This window comes from Eleginops maclovinus, chromosome 5, assembly GCF_036324505.1.
Source record: "Eleginops maclovinus isolate JMC-PN-2008 ecotype Puerto Natales chromosome 5, JC_Emac_rtc_rv5, whole genome shotgun sequence".
In the NCBI taxonomy this organism is placed as follows: Eukaryota; Metazoa; Chordata; class Actinopteri; order Perciformes; family Eleginopidae; genus Eleginops; species Eleginops maclovinus.
The window spans coordinates 1,433,060-1,447,578 of NC_086353.1; the positions used below are offsets into that span (position 1 = coordinate 1,433,060).

A 14,519-nucleotide genomic window follows, 5' to 3' on the forward strand; every position below is an offset into this window, starting at 1 on the left:
CATAATAGTTTTTAAAATAATTGTATCAAAGTTAGATATTTCCCTTTCCTCCTCTTTATTCTGTGTCTATATGCACCACTTATACTCCTTTTACATATAAACCTTCTTGACTATAAACCTGTTTCTGATTTCTTTTGAAAATCCTGGTACTGTACTTCCGGTTTGGTGCTGTTCCTCTGCTTGTGGTTTGACCCACATTTCAATCCGTGAAAACGAACACGATTTGTATGACGTCACGCCTCGTCACAGGGGCGGGGTCACTCGACCCGTCTTTAAGGACACCGGGGAGGACCGGAGCTGTGAACCCGCTGACCCCAGCCTGTTTCCCGGGCTGCTTCAGAGCAGAGACCCGCTGGAAACACTTCATCTCCTTACCGACATTAAACGGAGCAGCACAGCCCGACGGGAGGCCTCAAAAGCGGTTCAACCTCATTTAACAGCCCCCACTTTACCGTGTTCAAACCCACTGCTTTGTAGTTCGCTTTTTCGTGGATTAAAGGGATGAACAAAGCCTTATTTTATTAAGTTAAACACAATTCTTCGACAGTACAACGAACTGTAGTTTGACTTCAGTTCAATGATCAGCTGTTCATAACAGAAACTGAACTTTATAACTTCATGAATTATAACGTCATTGCACGGCTGGCAGACTTGATGTGCAAATATGAAATTGGTAACTGAGTTTGTGTGTGAATGAGAAATGCAGGATTACATTTGACCCTTTTATATATTTGATATCTATGTAAGGGCATCAGGTCATCCAGGAAGCTAATATCTTTACAGTATATGAGTTAAGATTTAAGTTGCAGTACATATTTAAAGAAAGATATATTTTATATTATTTTGAAATGTGTTTAATGTTAATAATGCAGACTTTCCCACATCACCCTTTCTTAATTTATAAATGTATTTATTGTCAGATAATTAAAACGTTTTTGCTTAACATATTCCAGCTGTATTTGCCTTGTCTTAACTTCAGTTTATTGCTGATGTTGTTCGCAGTTGCTTTAGGGTGATGCTTTATGAAACACATATCTCAGGTGTTTTTATAAAATGGACAAAATGAATGAGCTTGATATTTGCATATGAGTTTAGCACCCCTGAGATGAGGCATTGTCTCACTCCTTGTTTATATTCAGTATAATCTCACTGTTATATTTGCCTTTTATACTTTTTGGGGTTTTTAAAAGCTACATTTAAGTGTTTTTTTAAAATTAATTATATTTGTTTTGTTATTTACTCTGACAAATCCACGTCAGTATCAGCCTTAAAAATCCTGCCTCTGTCATGCTCTGTTTTACAGAATTAAACATAAGCAGCTGCTCCTTTGTGATGAATATAAACATCTATAGAAGAGCCCCTGTTATTGAGGCCAGCTCATATAGCTGTTTACAGAAAGATTGCTTAATCTTGAAAGTAGGTTGTCATGGCGCATTAAGCCCCAATTTATGAACATTACAGAGGATAAGCTGTGGCGTGTTTATCTGTCTGCGTGTTGAAGCCCATATGTGTAGGCCTTCAGGCTGTGAAATAATGTTGATCTGTCCTAACAGAAATGTAGGCCAATGCTTGGAAAGATCATAATAAACGGACAGGAAAAATAATGAATATAGTGTGGTCCTCTCTCCTTTATCTATTTTGGTTGTAAAACCCATCCCCCAGTGTCAAATCGCTCCTGATTTTGTAATGTCATGTAGATTTTATGGGCTGTTTACTCATTAATCTGCATGCCTAATGAGAAAACAGTGCTGCACCACCACTCATGTATCTGAAGCTGTTAACTATGGATTGATGCTTACCTATAGGTGGTAATGAAATGACAGCAATGTAACTAACACAATCATAATCCAGCCTGCAGGTCCACATTTAACATGTTGAGCCATTAATGTGGGGGGTTATTGGGATTCCTGGAGCCAGACACAGGAGGGGGATCAAGGAACTGCTGTTTTTTGGTTCATTTTTTATCGCCAGAAGTTTTTGGTGTTCTGCAAGTTGGAAATTGGACAACATTGCATCAATAATAAACCAGTAAATTATGGCTGTACCCATCTTTATCACATATACGTCTATCAACACGTGAAACGGAGCTCTAATTGCAGATTTACTATAAATACATGGCTTAGTTTAATACCCATTTCTGATTGGTCAATTTGAACATTCCAGTTGTTGTATATTCTTGCTAACAGACCGTTGCTAAGGAGAACAGACTGTTGCTAAGGAGGATCAAGTGACTGTGCAATCGTATTAATCCACAGAAAGTAGTCAGGTCGATTTAACGCCAGCATTACTCAGGGATTTTGGCTTTTGTAGACCATTTACATACACTAAAACCTCTATAAACAGGTGACGGAAACTCCCCCAAAAAATAAAAGGGTAAATATATTTTCTATGAACAGGCAAATATACCTCATCTTAAAAAGTATTTGGAGTCCAGCTCTTAAGAGTTTTCCCTTTAAAAAAAAGTGAATTAATTGAAGGTTATCTTTCTATAGCATGATCCTGGATTTGAGTATTTGAACTGACTGAATATATGTGTATTCGTCCTGCAGACGTGTGTTTTGATGGCCTTGTTGCTTCTAAAAATGTGTTTTAATACATTATACATAATAAACATATATATTCAAACAATATCCTTTAATTTTCTCTTATACTAAAACATAAAAATAATAAACACCTCCTCCAAAACCACATTTAGCAAACCAATAAAGCCGAAAAACAAAAAGAACACATAAAAAAAACGATGTCCTTTTCACTTCATAAAAATATATCCCAAAACTCCGTTGAGTAGGAAGCAAAGTTTTTCAAAAATAGAAACATTTCCATCTTCCTAAAAATGGAAATCCAGTCTTTTATTGTTTATTGATATAAGCGTGCTTCCCTCCACAAAGGCCTTCTCGAAATGTTCAGTGGTTATGTGCCCACAAATTAGGCTAATGTCTCTCACCAATGTTCTAGTTGACCTTGCTGCAGAATGTTGCAGTTCTTTTTCCAGCAAAATACCCACATCTTTTAGATACTGTGAGTACAAATATTGAAATAAGTGTGTGTGAATCATGCAGATGTGCCTCCCTGTGTCATTGTGAGAATCGTGTGTGTCCTTGATTTCCATCATAACCCTGCCGAACTGACAGGAAGTCCTTCAGCATCGTCCCTTCTCTCACGCTGTGCAACAACATCAGCACAGATTCAACAGGAAGGTCGACAAGCATCATATTTATTTTCCTATTCTACACCGATAAAACATTCAGGAGTTTGAATGATATGATTAACCTCCAGAAAACCAAATGTTTGGAATGAAAGTATGGTATTGTTATTGTGTCCTTGGGAGATAGGATTCAGTTCATATGAGGTTCAGCATTTGTGAAATGCTCAGACAAAAAATCCAGTTAAACAGCTTTGCTCTCATGGCGTTTCCATTGAAATACTGTATATATATGTGTGTGTGCTGTGTGTGTGTTATTCACACCCACACACCCAGGAGTAAGTTTCAACAGAGGCTTGTATGAGACATATTTTTTATTGGGTGTTTTCACATACAATTCCACACACATAGAAGCATTTACTTCACATAAATACAAGGTCACATAGAATCTCTCCAACAACCAGATCTGTTATTTAGCAGATATTCGTAACAACTCTGAACGCTTACACACAAAAGAAAATCGATCGCCACCTCCATCCATGTTTTGGGGAGTACTGAACAGATACATAAGAATATTCAAACCATGCTCCAGGTCGATTCACACTCAGCAGGGGTTTATCAAAATGTGGAGGGTTCACTGCTACAGTTTCATTTGTGTGTCCAATTGTTGGAGCATGGATACTGAGAATGTGGCTTTTAGGGTTGCACAGTTGATGAAAATGCAAGTTAAATCGAATTATTCACTGGTGCAGCGTTCAAAATCACATATCAGAAGGACAAATATGTGAAAATATCTGAATGAATTGTGTGAATCCCCGCTTACATATATTCCACAGACCTAATAACATCTTTGTGTGGTTCAGTTCCTCTTTACCACACCGTGATCATTCACCTTTTTCCATCAATGTTTCATAAATGGTTTTTCCCTCTGATACCCATGGAAGAATAGCTAATGCTAATGCTAATGCTGATCCAAACAAAGACATCATAAATCAAATCACAATTGCAATATACGTCAAAATAATAGCCACAATTATAGAAAAATATGCTCCGTTTGTTTGCCAGCTAACATTGCATTATGAGATTGGGAGTGTTATGCAAACCGACTTCAGAAACAAACCCAAAACACAAGGGATTGTGGCGGGCAGTTAATAGTTGGAAAGGCCAACTAAGAGCAAAACCGCAGTCTAGGCGGATGCACGGACTAATATATGAAATTATAGTTTGGTACAGATCATCCATCATTTACCTTTTCAATCATAATGTTTTCATGGTCATTCCCTCTGATGCCGCAGGAAGAATGGCCAATGCTAATGCGGATCCAAAACCAGGACATTGTGGATCATATTGCAATGCGGAAACAAACCCAAAACACAAGGGATTGTGGGTACCTCTGCTATTGGGCTGTTAACAGTTTGAAAGCCGTGAGCCAAACCACAGTCTGGACTGATGCTCCTATCAGGCGGCGGAAGGTTCGTCCAATGAATGATGTCAGTGGTTCAAAACCCCTGCAGTCAGTTTGTCAACGTGTTCTTGGGCAAGACACTTAACCAAAAATTGCTGGCCATCGGTGCGTGATGTTAGTCTCCATGAGCAGATGGGCCCTTGTAAAGCAGCCTCTGTGTCTATATGAATGTGTGTCAATGGCTGAATTCTATATATAAAGGAGCCTTAAGGAGTTGCAGGGACTGGAAAAGCATTATATAAATGCAGTCCATTTACCATCTAGCTCTTTCTTCTTGGTATGGATCGGACCCAACTCTGCAGTAACAGGAGCTGGTGTCAGGTCTGTGTTGATTCTACGACAACGTCTCCAGCTTGGCAGGTTACCAACACTTTGTCCAACAACTGAGCTACTTGTGAGTCCGCTTTGGTTTACAAGCTCCGGTTCACTTGAGACTGCAAACTAAACAGCAGCATTCCTGCAAGAAAAGCCTCGCTTTAATGGTGTAACTCACTGTACCGCACACAGCCGTGTGTGTGCTTTTATATGCATGCCACCACCACAACTACCAAGGAGGGCTGGAGGAAAAGATACAACGTAATTTGGTCTTTCTAAAAAGTAGCTGTATATTGATTTTGATTCTTTTTGGCTGAAGCAAAGTGGTTTTAGAGAGAAGGACGGGGAGGGACGGTGTGAAGGAAGGTTGTAAGGAGGGGGGGGAGATAGAGGGTCTGAGGGTTAGAAATGGGGAGTGGAAAGAAGAGACGTAGTTGTGGTAGTGGCTGGCAAGCAGCATCAGTAGGAGGCAGGTGTTTTACTAGCACTCTTGTTAAAGACAATTACTAGGAATGTGGTAACCTTTTGGAACTAAGTTATCGAAGCCAAGAGCAAACGTAGCCGAGAACAGCCACCACTAACCCATCCAAAACCCCCACGACGTGGACAGAATATCTGATCTTGAACACAGCTGTTAAAGTTCGCTCTGAAAGGCTAGTGTTTGATCGGGTATCCGTGGTTGGTTAGCATACTCTTCTAGATGTTTGGTAGTGTGAAACATTACAGCGTTGGAGGTAGGAACATTCCCCAAAAGCTTGCTCAACGCGCACAAATCCACAAAAGTTTGACTCGTCTTCCCTTGATTTTTCACATATATGGGGGGTTGACGCAAATGCACTAGCGCTTTCCTTTTACCCAGCCCCCTATCTGTCCGTTCACATGCTCCATAACAACCCTGGATTCGTCCATTAGTACATTTTATAACTCGTAAGACCTGAGGATTTCTCACTGTAGTTCACTGGGAATATGATCTTCTTTCAAACAAAGTGCACGCTGATAAACAGAGGTTTCTTTCCCAATGCAAGTCAATGGGAAAAAGTCATTTGGGCTTCATTTTACCAAACCCCTGGACGTTGTAATTCCACTGTTTGACCACTGTGCCAAATTTGCTTCAGAGTCCAGTGTCATGGAGTGGTGCAGGAATGAGTCAAAAACCAAGAAATGAGTCAGCATTTTACCACTTCTACTTCCCTTGATTCAAAGTCAATAGGTTTTGAATAGGTTTTCTGTTAGATCCATTAGCTTTTTGTTGAGGTAACCCTTGCGCTGCTAACTTCCGGGTCAACCTTCAAAAATACGCCATCTCCCAGGGACTTCATGTAAATGCTCACACACTCTCACCCCCACTCGAATGCCTGTACGAGCATATGCTGTACATTAATTACAATGATTAGTCTTGATCTCATGAATACTAATTGGGGATTTGAAACCAACATTTCCATTTCTCTCCCCCCTGCAAGGTGTCCTCTACTTTTCTTTCTCCAAATACTTTGACCGCTTTATCCCTCATTAGCCAATCAGAAGCGTCTACCGCTGTTGTGTTTTTTTTGTTGCAGATTTCAGGAAATTAAAAACCACTTTCTTTTGTTAACGGTTCCTCTTCCGTTTGAATATGAACCCATTTGAAAGCAGCTACTTCTCTGTTACTTAAAAGATGCGAGGGGTCACTCCCTAACTGTCAAAGGCGATTTATAAAAGGAAAAAATACTTGGAGAAATATTTTTTCCAGGTTGAGGGAATGAAGATTAAAGGATGTTATCAAGAAATCTGTCAGCAGCTCCAACCCAAACACGTGTCCCTACAGTACGGACCTACAGTACATCTGCACAAAAGCCCGAGGGAGAATGGGCAGGATTTCATCAAAAGGGGTCGAGTGGAAAAGAGACTGAATTGGGCGATGAGATCACCATGGCAACTGGGACCTCCGTGGTGTGGAGCATGAGGGCGGTGTTGGGGGGGGGGTTTCATGCTGAAGTGCTCCAAAGTGGAGGGAATCGCTCTTCACTTTGATGCTTTTGGGAGATTCTCATGGTGGCGGTCCAAGTACTCACAGTAATGAATTCTACACACACACACACACACACACACACACACACACACACACACACACACACACACACACACACACACACACACACACACACACACACACACACAATTACATCACAGATAATAATAGTTATATAACACGAGAAAAATGTAAACAAACACAAAGTAAAATAAAGATAGCACGTTTCAGAGAAGGACGATTAATATCTACCCCCATTGGATGTTGTTTCCCTGGAAGTCATTCTCATCAGTAACAGAAACTCATTTTAAATTTGTTCACAAAACCTCAAGTCACAACTTCAAACTGCGTGCACCGTATCGGGGTCACAAAGGGAATTACTCTCCTCCTTTTAAAACAAAAAGTGTTTTAACACACTCAGAATCTTGAATTCCAGCTACTGTACATTAATGGTTAGGTTGAAATGAAGTCCAGCCGACCGCAGGATAGGAATGATGAGAGGCAGCACTTCACACACGATCCTGGAGGGGAGAGAAAAAACAAACCAGCACAACAACAAATATATTAAAAGGAATACTGCACCCACAAAATGAAATGTCAATTGCTCAGCGCATTTTACCTCAAATTCTTTAACAAAACTTTGAATTTTTTAAATGCCTCCACGTCGAACGGAGGATACAAAAAAGCCTTGGTGAATAGAAGTGGATTGGGGCCGTGTATAACAACAGAACACTATTTCAAAAACCATCCAAACTTTCTCACAGTATAATCCAATTTTCATTCATTCACATATACGTGCCAAACCCAAGACTCTTTGCAAAGACTTTACTGTTTAAAGGTGCCCTACTCTGCTCCCGCCCCTTAGCCTATCACTAAAAATGTGTTGGAGCGCTAGCCAATAGGAGAGCGGGTTTTATATAGTGATGTCACTTATTCCAGAAGTAAACAAAGGAGTCCAATGAAAGTGTTTCAGGTGGAGTGACCCTAACCCTTTTTGTCTTTGCAGACCATTTATATGCACTAAAACCTATAACACACACTACAGGAAAGTGTGAACCCCAAAAAGTTTTAAAAAACCACTCCTACATAAACGTCTCAATTTTTTGCAGGAAAACCGATAATCCAAAAGTGTTATTTTAGCTAAAATACTAAATATATTTCACACTAAAATACATGTGTTTGGGAAGTGATGAGACTGAGACTCAGATTATTCCACATGAGTTTCAAGCAGATGTTTTTCTGCTGTTAAATGCAGCCGAAAGTCTCTCCTATGCTTTTTGGAGGCATGTGAGAAAGAAAAATTCAAAGAAGCCACGGGGGGAGTCATTGATATGTTAATAAATATTTTGTGGGTGAAGCATTTCCTTCATTTCCTCAAATGTGAGCATTACTGACGATCAGTACTATGACTGTAAGTACCAAACTAGTTCAGTGGTTTAAAGGTCTGCAGGATATAACAGCACGAGTGGCTCCGAGCAAAAATGCTTTACAGAAACCATAAAAGTGTTTTCTTTTTTTTGTTTCTCTCTCAGCAGACTTCAGTTACTGTAGGCTGTTTGGTGCAGGATTTTTCTTCCTCACCTGGAGAGAAGAATGGAGAGGTTTCTGAATTGTAAACAGGCGAGTACAGTATGCAGCCTTCAGGGACACCTTTGCTAAAAAGAAGCCAGAAGAAAAAAATATCTTCTTCTCACTATTTTGTCTCCTCCTGATATTTCCCTTTTGCTATGGGTGTTTTTTATGGAAACACGGGGTGGTAGTGAAAAAGCACGAAGCATCAGGACACTCATTGTTCACACTATTATTCAAGAGGTTCATCTACATTCTGTATGGTGAACGCAGCATAATGTGGGTTAATGTGTTTATTGAAATCCCAATCCTCATGTTGATTACACTACATTCAGTTTTCTACACGAGAATATATGTGCATTAGTTGTTGCCCTGCATACATTTTGAGACCTCTCAGAGCCAACGTTTTTTTTCCACAGTAAGATTGATGAACTGGCTTCTGTTTTTTATTTGATTTTTATTCAGCAGCAGTGGACATTTTCTAGCTCTAGTTACGGAGGGCCTAGTTTAACGAGTAAGAGCAGTAAATATCTAAGAAGGACAATATTTTAGGGACATCATAAAAAGGAACAGTACTGTATTTCATCTTCAAATGTCCCCAAACGTCAACAAGCGCTCCGGTCCCAGATGTGTGCGTCACTTTTTAGTGTCCCCATTTTCGTTGTGTTTTAAGCTCGGCACGATGTCGGCCACCGTAACGATGGCTTGTAAACATGCTCGTGTTTCCAATTTGGGATAAATAAAATACATCTCAGCTAATCATTTCTTCTTTACTAAATTATTTTGGATAAAGACAAACAGTTGTCAAAGCGCTCGGCTAGAACGGCCACTTCGACCTACATTTATTGAGCACCATTTCTTTTTTTGTGGTGTCTTATTTTGTAAACGCTTTGTCAATATTTGGGAGATCCACAAACTTTCAGAAAAAGAAACATTTTCTTGAGTTATTCTGGTTAAAGTGGGGCATAAGATGAGAAGATTCAGCTGAATAACTCACCATGTTACTCCCAGAAGTAGAGCAGGTACCATATAGTTTCATTCTTCAGCTGAGGGCCAAACAGAGGATTAGCCTGAGCCAAGATGGCTACCAACCAGCTGAATAAAAAGAGAGAGAGAGGTTATTAACGCACTGGAGTCCAACACGGGCATATGTAGGATTCATCTTTTCATTTGGAAGCTCTAGCTGTGTTTGAATTTACAGCTCAGGTCTGACTGCTTCACTCTTAAATCAATACCCCGATAGAGTGGTGCAGTGATGATGTATTTATGTAGGCCAACCCTGATTAACATCTCCCTGGTTCCCTCGACATAAAGCCAATGGGATTTTTCCATCAGATTTAGGAATATTGCAGAACATTGGAACGGTGGCATGAACACGTTTATGATAGTTATACATGTTTGCTCAGCAGGATAATCTCCACACATTAACACCACATTATTTTTGAAGTAAAAAGCTAATGTTGGGCTATAAAGGAACTACAGCACGCTCACATGACTTCACGTCACCACCGCTAAGCTAAAGGCCATTTCTAAATTCACCAGTGGGATATTGACTGACGTATTTGATGTCGTAGAACAAAATGTTAAAATCTCTTCAGCTTGTGTTAACAACAACGTTTATCTCAGGTGTCTAATCAGAAGTCTAAAACAGATTGAAAAAAAGATCAGCTTTGAGACGAAGGAACAGGATATTATCAGAGTGAGTGATCTCTTCCAGTAAGTAATATGTCTTCTGTATCACGCTGCTTCTGATCAAACTATCCCAACTCATCCATGCATCATTTCCAAATTTAACCTAAGACCTTGTTGACTTAATGTTTGGAAATCTGCTTTTGTTTATCCACTGTTGTGCTAAAGGACCACACCGCTCTCTAGTGGCAGAAGGATGATACTGCATGCACCTCCTACTTCTTTCTCCTATAGCACCTTCTTCTTCACATCCTCTGCATGGCAATAGTCGCAAAAAAAGGTAATTAATGTAGACCTTTTTCTAGACTTTTCAATGTAAAACTGCAGAATATCCTGGGAATAGACATCAGTGATGTGTGACCAGGTTTTGAAATGTTTTTTTCCACCACAAAAATCAGCAAAAATGCCCATTTCTATCCCCTAATAGCCCATAAATATAACCTTTATCTTGCGTATTCTGTCAAGACCCATCACATCCCCTGCAGGTCGTTTCATTAGGAGCAGTAATGCTGCTGTCCTTTTATTTCTGGTAGTAATTTTCTTGGCTGATGGCCTTGAGATGAATATCTTCTTTCAGGTTATTAGATTTCCTTTGTAGGATCCACTTGACACAAGCTTTTTTGCATGCCCTGTTAGAGTCTTTGCAAATCACAGGCGATTGCTTTTAATTACCCGGGTCTCCCAGCAACATGTTCTTTTGCAAGAAAACCATTATGAGAATTTCCAGAGGTCATCATGACAGTTTTCATAGTGGTTAAATGTCAAATTCCCTGCTTTAATTGATCTTCACCTCCCATTTATATCATGCATAGTTACATGCACAAAAATGACAAATGACAAAAATGTCAAGAGCGAACACTTTTAGAAATCAACTGAAGTGTGACTACTGTACGCTGACGGCTATTTCATTAGAAAGAGCCGGGAACAAAACTGCAGTTAGTCCCTCACTGGCCATTCGTAGAAGTTAGAGCATATAGGAAACACCTAGAATTTGAAATGTTTTAATGAACAGGTTGATATTAGTATTCAGCAGCTCTACTGTGACATGTCTCCATGCTTTAATGTTCAAAAACCTCTTTATGTTTCTCATACTGCCTGTGCTGCAGCTCCTCTTTTCACCCTCTGTCTGAAACCAGAGCCCAGTCTGCTCTGATTGGTTAGCTGGCCGGCTCTGTTGCGATAGCTCAACCGCTTAGAGATGTCCCGCCCCTTAGCCTATCATGTACAATGCGATGAAGTGTTGGCCAATATCTTTGCAAGTGTTACAGAGTGATGTCACTATGTTCTGGAAGTAAACAAAGGAGTCCAATGGAGGCGTATCAGGCAGGAGGGGAGGGGAGAGAAATTAATTCTGGAGGGAACACAGGGATTTTAGCCTTTGTAGATCATTTACATACACAGAAACCTATATCACACACTACAGGAAAGGGAAACCCCCAAAAAGCACAAAAGGGCCCCTTTAAGGTTTCATTGTGCAGGAGTGATCAGAGCTGCCGGTGAATATAGACTCCCATGCAACATGAAAGCCGCTTCTCACCATAGAAGAAGAAGAGTGTGTACTTACAACAGGTAACAGCAGACGGCAGTGAGGATGAGACTGGTGACAATCACACTGCAAAGACAACAGAGGGAGGTTACACATCTGCAGCTCTGTGCACACACTCACGTCACTGTTAATGGTATTTTCAGGTACCTTATGCTGACAGTTGTTGGGTCTATATGAATGAAGAAGTTCATTAAAGTCTTTAACATTCAAGCCTTTTAAAAGTTAAAACACACCTTTGAAAACAAATATTATTGTCCTTAAGTTTGTAAGTAATAAACAGAGCACATACTGTTTATAGAATTCAAATAATAGCAAAAGGAAAATCTCTGAAATGGAATAAACAGATGAAGATAATGCCAGCAATGAATACATGTAAATGGTTAGTGTCATACATATAAACAGGAATTATTACAGTGCAATTAAAGAGAAAAGGCCCATGGCATGAATCCATATCACCCCTTCCCATCTTCCAATTTCCAAAGGGCATCTTTATAAATACTGGTAAAAACTGGTCAAATATATATTAGTTCACTCGGGGTCTTAAAAACAAAACACTTACAGAAGAATAAATGAACCAATATATCATAATATCGCCACATGAGTACTGTTGAAGCATTTCTGACGTATTAATGAACAAAAAGCACTTAGCCTGATTGCATGCCTGTGAACAGCCTCACTGTTATTTACACATATACCAAGCCTCCCAGTTCTGACTTTTTCAATATTAAACCCAATAATAACACAGTTTTCTTTTAATACGTTACCTGAATGATGTTATTTATCCCTGAATTGACCCTTTAACCTTACTGTGTATGGAAGGAGGAGGATGATGGGATGGATGCAGGATGACGCGCAGGGCCTCCATCACATACTGTGTGTATTTATAGAGATTGCGATGCAGCATAATGCAAAGTAAACATTGATTTTAAATCTTAATACAAAATCCTAATATCTGAAATGAAATGTCTGTGTATAAAAGGAAAGAAAACGCTCATCAGACGGCGTTAATTGCAGCAAATGAACGGCAGCTCGACCACCTACCCCCGGTTCGGTCCTTTGGGCACCAGAAACGGAGCCACGACCCCTACCAGCCCCCATAACGTGGTGAAGCAGATCATCGGCAACGCGAGAGAGTGAGACACCATGGTTGCTGTCCGCAGAAAACAGCAAATAACCAAGAATTAATGTCTATATGTCCTCCTGGAGATAAAGCGCATCAATGGCTGCTGACACTGCCAATCGCTTCTGTGGTGTTCCCGCCCACTTAAGCCTAAGGGCTCCCTGATTGGTGGGGAGCGAGGAGATGGTGGAGTCTGATTGGCTCAGCCGGATGTCTATTTGAATTACAGTAAGGGGGATTGGAGGGATGTTTGTGGCAGCAGGTTGCAGGCAAGTGTGGTTTTTTTACATCTTCATCCCAAAAATGTGGCTCTATACTGACTTTACATAGCAAGGAGAGTACAATACAACTATTTAAATGCAGAATCCATCAGTTTCACCAAAAACACAGTAGTTCTCTCTAAATAACCCTATTAATTTCATTTCAATGTTTTTCATTTCTACTTTCTTTTCAAACTCGAATTTTTCAATTTCCGAGAATAAATTATCACTTTTTTTTTTCAGATTTCTGGATTTTTCTCAAGATCGACTTTTAAAAATGTCCCACTATTTTTTAACCCTAACCTTCTTCATGTGGCCCTAATCATCTTCTTTTAAAAATGCACACTTTTTGTCTCCCAATTTTTTTTCCTTTCTATTTTTATTTTCTAATAAAATATAATATAAAATATTTTACAAGTGATTGTTTTTCACCAACATCACAAAAATGTGATAAAAACACATATTATTCTAATGTGGGTCATTTTTGACCCACTTATGGAACAGTGTAGGGTCCAACCACTCGTGCATCTAAGGGTTAACTTCTAGTGTCACATAAAGAAAAAACCCCCAAAAAAGTATTTCTGATTCTGACGCTCTGCCACACGCAATTCAGAGTGTCGTTCCTCAAAGTCTCTTGCCATAAAAAGTTACTGGAGACCGGCCTTCAGCACGTTTGTGCGGCGTGGGTTCAGCATGGCTGCAGGAGTACAGCGGTGGTGGAAGGTTTTATTAAGGGATTGATATGAAGGGTTTGGTACCGTTGTTTAGCTTACATAGTCTATCTGTCTATATGAGGAAGCAATATCAACTCTTATCCTTTGAAAAGACAAAGAATTAAATCAAGTTTCGAAAGATGGGAGGGCTTAGCTCCTCACATCAGAGACTGTTGACCTCCTAGATTGACCTCAGATTCAATTTACACTGCTTTACATTTTACAAAACTATATTTAACACAGATGTACTGAAGACATGGCAGTCGATTTGTGCTGCACAAAACGATATGCTGTTGCCTGAAAACGTATGATGTGCACACTGTGCATACATTACTCATACACAACACATCCCTATAATATATGTGTGAAACAAGATGAACGTATTAGTTTATAAAGTCCTGTGTTCTCTGTGTCTGATACTTATGTATATGTAAAGAAGAAAAGCATGGCCATTCCTAAAAAATAAAAGTTGTTGAACTTCATGTGTGACAGTGTGGTGTATTAAATCTGTTCATACAGTACAGTTACTCTCCGAGGTCATGGAGAGTGCAGAGAAGACGTCGTTCAGGGGCCATATGGTGGGCAGTCGGATGTTGTATAATAACCTCCGAAGTACGTTAGGGGGCCCATATGAACGGACACATGTCACTTAGTGAGGCATGCATTGTTATTGATTACCTCCTGTGAGCACA

At 39.8% G+C, this 14,519-nt stretch overlaps 1 protein-coding gene across 1 annotated transcript; it reads right to left on the minus strand.

Annotated features, from left to right (window-relative positions):
- Positions 1-3,504: 3,504 nt before the first annotated feature.
- On the minus strand, positions 3,505-12,984 carry atpv0e2 (ATPase H+ transporting V0 subunit e2). Its single transcript, XM_063883688.1, has 4 exons — positions 12,776-12,984; positions 11,753-11,800; positions 9,497-9,594; positions 3,505-7,451 (listed from the first exon to the last, which is right to left on the minus strand). Exons 1-3 carry the CDS (start codon positions 12,877-12,879, stop codon positions 9,501-9,503), a joined length of 246 nt encoding a protein of 81 aa, XP_063739758.1. The 5' UTR covers positions 12,880-12,984; the 3' UTR covers positions 3,505-7,451; positions 9,497-9,500.
- Between the last annotated feature and the right edge of the window lie 1,535 nt (positions 12,985-14,519).

What these genes read in the sequence shown, in the direction of transcription:
- atpv0e2 (XM_063883688.1), bottom strand. Translation starts at nt 12,879, where the DNA reads ATGGTGTCTCACTCTCTCGCGTTGCCGATGATCTGCTTCACCACGTTA. An exon ending in CCCAAAGGACCGAACCGGGG is followed by an intron (nt 11,801 to 12,775) that starts GTAGGTGGTCGA and finishes TTGTCTTTGCAG; the next exon opens with TGTGATTGTCACCAGTCTCA. An exon ending in GCCGTCTGCTGTTACCTGTT is followed by an intron (nt 9,595 to 11,752) that starts GTAAGTACACAC and finishes CTTTTTATTCAG; the next exon opens with CTGGTTGGTAGCCATCTTGG.